Here is an 11,148-nt window from a genome sequence, read left to right as displayed (position 1 = left end):
TTTTGCAAATTATTTATCTGACAAGGGACTCACACCTAGTAAGACTTACATCTATATAAAGAACTCTTAACCATTCAACAGTAAAAAGACAACCCAGTCTATACATGAACAATGGACTCTAGTAGACATTTTCCCGAAGGAGCTATATGAATAGCCAGTGAGCACATAGAAAGATGTGCCATCATGGGGCAGCAGACTGGCTAAGTCAGTACAGCACACCACTCTTGATTTCTTGGAGTTGCCAGTTCAAGCTCTATGTTGGGCATAGAGATTACTTTAAAATATGTATTTATTTCTGAAGATTTATTTATTTTATTTGAGTGAGAGAGAAGCTGAGTGTGGGTGACAGGGGGAAGCAGAGAGAGTCTCAAGGAGACTCCGCACTGAGTCTGGGGATGGGGGAGGGCTTGATCTCATGACCCTGAGGTCATGACCCAAGCCAAAACCAAAAGTTGGACGTCCAGTGGACTGTACCCCCCAGGAGCCCCAAAACAAAATCTTAAAAAAAGAAAGAAGAAAGATGCTCCATCTCATCAGTCATCAGGGAGATGCCAATCAAAACCGTAATGAGATACCACTTCATACCCACACCCACTAGGATGCCTAGAATTTAAAAAGGTCGATAATAACAAGTGTTGGTCAGGATGTAGGAAAGTTGGAACCCTCACGTACTGCATCTGGGAATGGAAAATGACACAGCTCCCTTAAAAAACAGTCTGGCAATTACCCGAGACTAAACATAGAGTTAGCGTATGATCCAGCAATTACTCTCCTCGATATATAGTCAAGAGAAATGAGAACATATAACGCAAAAATCTGTACATAAATGTTTATAGCAGTATTATTCCTGATACCCCAGAAGTAGAAACATGTAAATGTCTATTAACTGATGAATGAATATAAACATGTAGTATGTTGGCTCTAAAAGGGAATGATGGGTGTAGGCTACAATGTGGATGAATCTTGACATTCTGCTGAATGAAGAAGCCGGTGACCAAGGACTACATATCACATGATTCCATTTATGTGAAATGTCTGGAATGGGTAAATCTAAAAGGCAGAGAGTAGATTACTGATTGCCTACGGCTGGGGGTTGCTTGGAAGGATGGAGATGATGGCTATGGGGTAGTGAGTCTTCTATTTAGGATGGTAAAAATGTTCTAATATTGGGTGATGGTCAAACAATTCTGTGACTATATTTTTTTTTACTTTTTAAAAATTTTATTAATTACTTTTATTAGCATATAATGTATTATTTGCCCCAGAGGTACAGGTCTGTGAATCGTTAGGCTTACACACTTCACAGCACTCACCATTTCACATACCCTCCCCAATGTCAATTCTGTGACTGTATTAAATGCCACTGAGTTGTACACTATTTGAGAGAGAGAGAGAAAGAGCATGAGCAGGGTGGGGGCAGGCAGAGGGAGAAGGAGACTCCCCGCTGAGCAGGGAGCCCAACACAGGGCTCGATCCCAGGACCCCCAAGATCATGACCAGATGCTTAACCAACTGATCCACCCAGGTACCCCTTTAAATGGGAGAATCGTATGGTATGTGAATTAAATCTCAATAAAGCTGTGAACAGAAAGAAAAGGCAACAAGTGCTCCAAAAGGAGAATATCGTCCATATGTACCAGCCACACCCCTCAATTCTGTCCTCAGATTCCACGCCCTTCTATTAGGGCTGGGGACATCCCTTATTTGAATGCTCACAGAGTTCGTAAGTTTCAGATGGGGACGGAGAGGGCGCTGGATCTCTTCTGGAAACTCCGCCCCCTTAAAATTTCAGCTTGTGGAATATTGGGGACTGAAGATTCTGAGGTGGAGATAGTGGACAATGGGGGGCGTGTTTGAGGGGGTCTGAAGGGGATTCCTCCAGATGGGTCTTCTATCCCTGGGGCAGGAAGCCCTGGAGGAAAGGGGAATGCACAGGAGTCCTCATGGGAGAGAGACAGGAAGAGAGAGGAACTCCCCAGGGAGAGGGAGGAACTTGGTCACAGTGCTGAATTGCTGTGCCAAGTGAGAGCCTAGACCCTTTGGGAGGTGGGTGCTGTGCCTGGGGTGGGCATCCTACAGGAGCGGAGATCTTGTTTGCATTGTGGGGTGCTGGTGTAGCTGCGGGAAGGACTGGAGGGTAGGCAGGGGTGGGAGGAAAGGAGGAGGGAGTGGGGATTTGGGTTCGTGGCTGATGAGGGCATCTCCTCTGTGCCCCTGGTAAATGGCGAGAGACTTTTGAACACCCCGTGTACCCTCAGGGCTTTGTGCTGTGCCTATAGCTTGGGCACAGGTCCCTGAGACAGTTGTTGGTTGTGTAGGTAAACGAATGAGCAGCTTGGAGGCAAGATAATATGATGAGACAAGCAGGCTTGGCAGCCTCACAGTCCTGGGTCTGAATCCAGATCTCCTGCAGGCTAGCTGTGCTGTATTGGACAAGACATTGGGCTTCTCTGAGCTTTAGGGCTAAACCCACTGACCTCACAGGGGCTTAGGAGAATACCGCTTGCAAACGTGCCCAGCAAATAGAGGGTTCCTCCGTGTCTGTTGACTGGCCTGCCATGATTTAGAGTGAAAACACAATCAAGATCTCCACGACCCCATGGTCTCACGGAGGGGTAGGATTTACCCCCCTAGAAACTCGCTAACAGCAAAATGGGGTCTGTGATGCACTCAGAAATATGAGCCTCAGAGGAACTCAGAGGCTAGAGGGAGAGCTGGGGTGGCTGGAAGTTTGGAGAAGAGGTGGGAGGCTGAAGAAATGGGATTGGGGGTTAGAGAGACAGAGAAGGGAGCTGCAGGTACAGAGGCTGGGGATCTGTGGAATTAGGATTGCGGGAGGCTGTCCAGGTTAAAAGAGCATGTTTATGTAGGGGATGGTCATACAGCCTAATATGAGGTTGGATGGGAGAGGCAGGAGAGACACCAGGAAAGGCTTTAGAAAGGGATGTGTCCAGGGCAGAGGCAGCGGGGGGATGGGGGTGCTTTGGTGAACTACATATGCCATTGGAGTTCTTGGGGTTCTCAAGACAGATGTTCCCAACTTCTATTCCTTAACCCCAAGAAGAACTTGGAGTTTTCATCTATAACAACAGCAACCATGACATTTTGGGAAGTCTTTAAAATGCATGTCTGAAATGTATACTAAAGGCTCTGAGAAGTCCTGCAACACAGCCTATTCTTATTCCTATTCCTATTCCAACTCTGCTCTTTCCAAACACATTTGGCATCAGAATGTTTTTTTGCAGTGCCCCTCGTGGGACCAATATTAGGATCAAAGAGCACCCATTAGGCAATGCTGTGGTAGAAGAAAGTACGTGTGTCTTGGGATCCAATAGGCTATGGTTTAATTCCTGTTCTGTGGCTCAGTTGGTGTCAGACCTTGAGCAAATCACTTTGCTTCCCAGAGCCTCTTTTTCCTCAGAGTCATTGTGAGAATTAGGAAGGATTTGTGGGGAAATTGGGTGTGGCCAGCTTTTTGGTTTCGATGCGTGCCCTTCAGAGCCAGGCCCGGCACTGACTCTTCTCTTCAGTCAGGCTTTCTATTACAGGTTCCACGTGGGCTGCTGAAGCAGTGCTTAGATAATGAGCTTGATGGAACTTTGACTGGATTTCTCCTGTGGGACCACAGCAACTGATGCTCATCCCTTGATACCCCCATTGGCTGTGGCACAATGGACAAGAAAATGTACGTGGAGGCAAAGATCAAGGCTCCTGGGGCCCAGCCAAGTCCTGGCATGAGCGCCACCAGCAAGAGGCCTGGTGCTGAGCCCACCATATCAGGAGTCAACCAGGTAGGGCCCTGCACCCCTTGTTCTGACCCTGCTATTCCCAGCAGTCACCTTTCCCCTCCCCTGCCCAGGCTCCCTCCCCAACTATTTTAATTAAGACTCAGTTACAAGTGATACAAAACCCAATTCAAACTGAATTAGGCAGAAATGAGAAAATGTCAGTTTGGATAACTGACAGATCTATCAGAAGATTTCAGGTATGGCTGGATCAAGGTGCTAGATGAGTGTCCCTTGGTTCTGCCTTCCAACATGCCATTCCCTGGCAGACTCTCCCTGAAGGATGGCAAGGATTTCCCTGGCTACTCCAGACTTTAATCTTCTCATCTTACATCCTCTGGAATAGCGTCCCCAACAGGAAGAGAACCTCTTTGCAATAGTTGAAGAAAGTTTCTGGTACCACTGTCATTGGCCCACTGTCACATGCTTATCCCTGAATTAGTCACGATGGCAGAACACAGTGGCCTGGAGCTCTTGGTATGATGAAGTCAGAAATGGTACTCAGGTGGCTCCACTGACCCCACGAGCTGGCCCCCCCACCACACACACACAAAATGTGGCTTCTTTTACCAGGATAAATGCTGGATGAGTAAAATAAGAATTCCTACTTACTCTACTATGCAAATTTCATGGCGTCCAGGCCCTTTCTTTTTTTTTTTTTTAAGATTTTATTTATTTATTTGACAGAGAGAGATCACAAGCAGGCAGAGAGGCAGGCAAAGAGAGAGGAGGAAGCAGGCTCCCTGATGAGCAGAGAGTCCGATGCAGGGCTCGATCCCAGGACGCTGAGATCATGACCTGAGCTGAAGACAGCGGCTTAACCCACTGAGTCACCCAGGCGCCCCGTCCAGCCCCTTTCTAACCCTTATTCCCCTGGCAGCTGCTCCCGGCCTCTACCCATGACCCTCCCCAGCCCCCAGCCTGCACCCTGAGCTTTTATCACACTTCTGAACCTCTTTCCATCCATCCTTCTAAGTGCCAAGTGACATGAACTGAAGAGCACAAAGAAGGCCCTCCTTCCCAGCTAGTTTCCCCAGAGCCAAAAATGTCCCCATAAAAAAAGGTCAGCATTCTCATGGGTAAAGCAATGCCTTCTCCCTGTTGCTTTTGTTACAAATCATGGCTTCCTCTGGGGGCAGGGAGAGCACCTGAAGTTGTGTGTATGTTGCTGGGGGGTGGTGGTCTTGGAAGGAGGTTGGGGAAGACATTCAGGGCTTCCTTCACCTCTACCCCTGATTTATTTTTTAAATGAGCAAAGTCATGGATCTCATTTCCATTACATAACCATCTGTATGACCTTGGGCAAGCCACTGCACCCCGTTGAGCCCCACTGTTGTGTGTGTGTCATGGTGAGGACCAACTGGGTTCAATCCTTGGAGGCACGGGCACAGGTCCTGCCTCCTGCAGTAGGTGACCTTGGTGTTGGCTTCCGGCACAATCTTGCAGTAGAACAATTATCGATTGATTGAGCCAGGCCTTCTGGAGTTTGCTGACTCAGGTGAGGCTTGGAGCTAGCTCTAAGTCACTGGCTCCACTAGGGACTGATAGACCAAGATGGGCATCAAAGCCCAGTTCTAGAACCTGAGCTCTGAAGCAGCGGAAATTGAGGATGGCTCTCTTGGATCTTCTCAGTGTGTTGATGTCCCCCGGGGGGTCCTTTGAGGCTAACCTCAGAGAGTCCCCTCTCCTAAGGTCCTACTCTGGACTTCAGCTTTGTGCTAGAGCCATTAGAGCTGAATGACAGCCTCTGGGCTCAGCCAGGTCTTAACACGCAGCCACTCTCTCCAGGAGCCCCCCGTCTCCTCCTCCTCACCTTTCTCCAGTCAGATGCAGGATCTCCCTGCCTGTGAGGCCAGGACAATACCCAGGGAGAGGGAGGAACCCTTCAGAATGGATACTTGTGGCCACCCTCGGGCCAGCGCCATGGACATCTCTGTTCCAGGTTGCATTCCCAGATGCTGCAGGGATGGACGGTGGGAAGCAGCCCTTTTCAGCCTCAGGAGGGCCAGAAAAGGGACCGAGACACAGGGAATCCTCAGAGGAGGGTTCTCTGGAGCTCAGGACCCGGGAGCAGACGTATCCGGCAGGACCAAGGTGAGCTGGGACTGCTTAGAGAAGGTCCAGGAGAGAACCCTGTGAGCCACCTGGGGGACAAGGATGTTGTAGGACTCCCAGCCTAAGATAGAAGCGCTCTTGCTTCTCTCTCATGCAGCATAAATCATGCTACATGCTACATAATTACTCGTGGAACCTTTCATCTGCACTGCCTGACTAGACCACATGCTTCTTTGATGTGTCCTGCTCAGCCTCAAATCCCTCATGCCTGGGACTGGGACTGGCACATAGTAGATGCTCAGTAAATATGTATTCACCAAATCAATGGAAGAATGAACAAAAGAGAGGGAAAAAACATTTACATGCATTATTGTTACTGTTTTCTAAATACTGTACACTTTAAAAAAAAAGATTTTGTTTATTTGACAGACAGATCACAAGTAGGCAGAGAGGCAGGCAGAGAGAGAGAGAGAGGAGGAAGCAGGCTCCTGGTTGAGCAGAGAGCCCAATGTGTGGCTCGATCCCAGGACCCTGTGATCATGACCTCAGCCGAAGGCAGAGGCTTTAACCCACTGAGCCACCCAGGTGCCCCTAAATACTGTGCACTTTTATTTTTTTTATTTTATTTTTTTAAAGATTTTATTTATTTATTTGACAGATCACAAGCAGGCAGAGAGGCAGGCAGAGAGAGAGGAGAAAGCAGGCTCCCCGATGGCAGAGAGCCCGATGTGGGGCTCAATCCCACAACCCCTGGATCATGACCTGAGCCGAAGGCAGAGGCTTTAACCCACTGAGCTACCCAGGCGCCCCTACTGTACACTTTTAAACGTGTCTACAGTGAGAGTAATCTTTATTTATTTATTTATCTATTTAAATTGAGTGATAGTAAAGTTTATTGAGTAATAGTATGAAGTTTCAAAGAAGGAGAGGGCCCAAGAGTGTTGCCTTAATCTTTTTTTATTTTTTATTTTTATTTATTTATTTTTAAGAAATCTCTATATCCAGCCTAGGACTTGAACTCATAACCCCGAGATCAAGAGTCACATGCTCCACCAACTGAGCCACAAAGGTACCCCTAAATAATTAGGCAAAGTTTTATGCAAGTTTTTTCCTCTGTCATGTCATTTTAAATATGAAAAAGCTGGAAATGCCAGGATGCCTTAAATACCCACAATAGAGGAATGGTAAAGTCAAGTATGTTTATTTATAAAATACAGAATTTTAGGGGTCCCTGGTGGGTTCAGTCGGTGGAGTGTGCAACTCTTGTTCTCAGGGCTGTGCGTTCGAGCCCCACGTTGGGTGTAGAAATGACTTAAAAAATAAATAAGTAAAATAAAATATGGAATTTTATACTTTCCCTTTAAAAGCGTGTTTATGAAAGCTTTTTTGGCAGGGAAAATTTAGGTTATAATCATCGAAAAAGGATTGCAAAACTATATATGAAATATGACTGTATTATGTAAAGTTGGGCAATTATTTGAAGATGATAATGACATAAATCCCCCACGACAGTCACATATACACACCCATAGGAAGAAGCCTGGGCGAAGTACTCCAGGACATGAAAGTGGGATCTGAATCTATAAATAAACATACTTGACTTTACCAGAGTCAAACCCTGAGCTGTCACCAGCAACTTGATGACTATTAGCTCGAGTCTTCAGTCTCAACCTCTCCGCGCAACCTCTCTGATTTTGCTTCTTTTTTCTTAAGATTTATTTATTTATTTGAGAGAGAGAGGGAGTGAAAGCAGTGGGAGGGGCAGAGGGAAAGAATCTCAAGCAGGCTCCCTGCTGAGCGTGGAGCTTGACCATGACCCTGAGATCATGACCTGAGCCCAAATCAAGAGTCAGATGCTAACTGACTGAGCCAGCCAGGCGGTCCAAGATTTATTTATTTTCTATTTTTTTTAAAAGATTTTATTTATTTATTTGACTGACAGAGATCTCAAGTAGGCAGAGAGGCAGGCACGGCGGGGGGGGGGAAGCAGGCTTCCAGTTGAGCAGAGAGCCCGATGTGGGGCTTGATCCCAGGACCCTGAGATCATGACCTGAGCCGAAGGCAGAGGCTTTAACCCACTGAGCCACAGGCGCTCCTCCAAGATTTATTTTTAAGTCATCTCTACACCCAACAAGGGGCTCGAACTCACAACCCTGAGATCAGGAGTCACATGCTCTACCAACCAAGCCAGCCAGATGCTCCTGTTTTTTTCTTTTTTTCTAAACAACAACAACAGTAATGATAATAATAAAATCCTAACTCCCCTAAACATTGACATCAAAGTGTTTGGGATTTGGAGAATTCATGTCAGTTCTTCATTCATCCTCTCCAGCATTAAGTATGCACCTATGGTGTACCTAGGTGTGGACAGGTGCTCTGGGAACCACATAGGAGCCTACGAATATAAAACTGTGGTCCAATCCGGGAGCTGAGGTGTCACTTTTCTGTTCTCCCCAGGAAGAAGCAGTCAACTCCGGCCCCCCAGGAAGGGCCCAAGGAGCTGCAAGCAAGCCGGGGTCAAGCCAAGCCAGGAAGTGATCTGGGGGTGCTGCCTTCCAGGGTCCCTGCAGCACAGGAAGGGAAGGAGACCGAGGACCAGCGGGGGAGACAGCAGAACCCAGGGACGGTGAAGGGTCAGGCCCTCCAGAGCCACCAGGTAATGTCCATGGAGACGTGGGGAGGAGGGCACAGAATGACTGCCCCACAGGGAAGACGAAGGAGCTCCCCCCCGTGCCCCACATTTTGGTACACTTGTGTCTACTTCTTTCCATTCCCTGGAGATGTCAAGTGTCCTGTCTCTTTGGGCCACTGGGATATTCTGGATATTCTTAATTGCAAGACTGTAACCTGTTTCCAGAGTGGCCCCACGGTATGTCAACGGATGCTGGAGGTGGGGGTGAGTGGAGGGGTTCTGTGTACGAGAAAAATAGGAACATGCTGGATATAACCACACTCAGTGGTTTTCTTTAGGCTAGGATATCCTAGAAGCTGTTTCTTAGCCGCTGAGTATTGTGGGACTTTGCAAGAGGTGGTTAGAGCTTGGTGCCTTTTTTAAGTTATTTGTCTACAAAATATCTTTTCACTTATTTTCATTTTAGGATTAATTCTTTTAAAGCTTCAGTGAGGTATGGGGAGCCTGGGTGGCTCAGTCATCTAAGCATACAGCTCTTGGTTTCAACTCAGGTCATGATCTCGGGGTCCTAGGATCGAGCCCTGCATCGGGCTCCATGCTCAGAGCAAAGTCTGTTTGTCCCTCTTCCTTTCCATCCATGCATGCTCTCTGTCTCAAATAAATAAATAAATACAGTCTTTAAAAAAAGATCTTCAGGGGTGCCTGGGTGGCTCAGTGGGTTAAAGCCTCTGCCTTCAGCTCCGGTCATGATCCCAGGGTCCTGGGATCGAGCCCCCGCATTGGGCTCTCTGCTCGGCAGGGAGCCTGCTTCCTCTTCTCTCTCTGCCTGCCTCTCTGCCTACTTGTGATCTGTCTGTCAAATAAATAAATAAAATCTTTTAAAAAATGAAAAACACATTTAAAAAAATAAAAAAATAAACGTAGCTGTCACCCCCCCACCAAGTTTCCTCATGCCCCTTGTCATCCCTCCTCCCACCCATCCCCATCCCCAGGCCACCTCTGATCCACACTTTTTGCTACAGATTTGTTTGTAGTGCCTGGAATTTTACACAAACGGAAGGGGACAGGGTACGTTTCTTCTGCCCAGCTGCTTTCCCTCAGCACGATTATTTTGAGATTCACGCAAGCTCTTGAGGTCTCAAAACATCCTCCTTTTTGACGCGGAGTGATAGTCCAGGCTGCTGCACACAGACACCTTCATTTTTTCACCTACCCATGGCCACATGGTTCCTTCTCACTTTTTGATTCTGAAAAAAAAAAAAAAAAAAACACAAAACCTTCTGCAAATATTCGTGTCCACAGGAGCAAAGGCTTTCATTGCTCTGGAGCAAATACCCACCTCGGCGTAGAAGGGATCCTATGGTAGGTATATATGGCACTTACTAAGAAAACGCCAACGTCTTCTCCAAAGCGGTTGTGCCTTTTTCCAACCCCAGCAGAGGTATGAGAATTTCAGCTGAGCCACATCCTCCCCAACACTTGGTAGAGCCAGTCCTTAATTTTAAGCGTTCTAATAGGTGTCTAGTGGGCTGTCATTGTGGCCTTAATTTTCCTTTTTTAAAAGTTTTTCTGGGACGCCTGGGTGGCGCAGTTGGTTGGACGACTGCCTTCGGCCCAGGGCGTGATCCTGGAGTCCCAGGATCGAGTCCCACATCAGGCTCCCAGCTCCATGGGGAGTCTGCTTCGCTCTCTGACCTTCTCCTCGCTCATGCTCTCTCTCACTGTCTCTCTCAAATAAATAAATAAAATCTTTAAAAAAAAAAAAGTTTTTCTTTTTCTTTTTCTTTTCTTTTCTTTTTCTTTTCTTTTTTTTGGGGGGGACACAGAGAGCACAAGTGGGCAGAGCAACAGGCAGATGCTGGGCGAACTCCCGCTGAGCAGGGAGCCCAATGTGGGGCTCCATCCTGGGACGCTGGGATCATGACCTGAGCCGAAGGCAGCTGCATAGCCAACTGAGCCACCCAGGTGCCCCTAATTTTCCTGATGACAAATGATTTTGAGCATTTTTTAAAAAATTTTTTTGTATTAATTTGAGAGAGAAAGAACGAGAGGGAGGAGGGGCAGAGGGAGAGGGAAAGGCAGACTCCCCGGTAAGTGCAGGGAGCCCAAGCAGGGCTCGATCCCAGGACCCTGAGATCATGACTGGAGCCAAAGTCAGACACCCAACTGAATGAGCCACCCAGGCCGCCCCAATGTTGAACATTTTTAAAATGTGCTTATAGGTCATCTGCATATCTTTTTTGGAGAAATGTCTATTCAAATACTTTGCCCATTGTTTTAATTGGATTATTTTATGGTTGAGTTGTAGGAGTTCTTTATATATTCTGGATACTAGTCCCTTAGGAGATACAGGATTTACGTACATTTTTCTTCTTCCACTTTATGGATCATCTTTTTACTTTCTGCCTTTAAAAAATAACAAAACAAGTTCTTTGCTTTCTTATTATTGAGTTTGGAGGTCCTTAGATATTCTGAATACAAGTCCTTTATAAGATTTGTGATTGGTGAGTGCTCTATCCCAGGCTGTGCCTTGTCTTTTCCATTCTCTTAACAGAGATTTTCAAAGAACAGAAGTTCTGAATTTTGATAAGGCCTAATTTATCAATCTTTTCGTTAGGGCTCGAGTTTCTGATGTTATTTCTTGCACATCTTTGCTTAACCCAAGATCACGTCAGA

At 46.8% G+C, this 11,148-nt stretch overlaps 1 protein-coding gene across 1 annotated transcript in view; it reads left to right on the top strand.

The window, feature by feature from the left end:
• The first annotated feature begins 3,671 nt into the window (after window positions 1-3,671).
• SPATA21 (spermatogenesis associated 21) overlaps window positions 3,672-11,148 on the top strand; it is a 29,522-nt gene continuing 22,045 nt past the window's right edge. The window contains 3 exon segments of the mRNA XM_044236743.1: window positions 3,672-3,791; window positions 5,728-5,879; window positions 8,298-8,496. Of these exon segments, the coding sequence (XP_044092678.1) occupies window positions 3,672-3,791; window positions 5,728-5,879; window positions 8,298-8,496 (471 nt within the window).

The sequence above is a fragment of the Neovison vison genome, chromosome 2 (assembly GCF_020171115.1).
Source record: "Neovison vison isolate M4711 chromosome 2, ASM_NN_V1, whole genome shotgun sequence".
Lineage (NCBI taxonomy): Eukaryota > Metazoa > Chordata > Mammalia > Carnivora > Mustelidae > Neogale > Neogale vison.
Note: the sequence above shows the minus strand (reverse complement) of the source record. Positions and strands in the feature narration are given on the sequence as shown.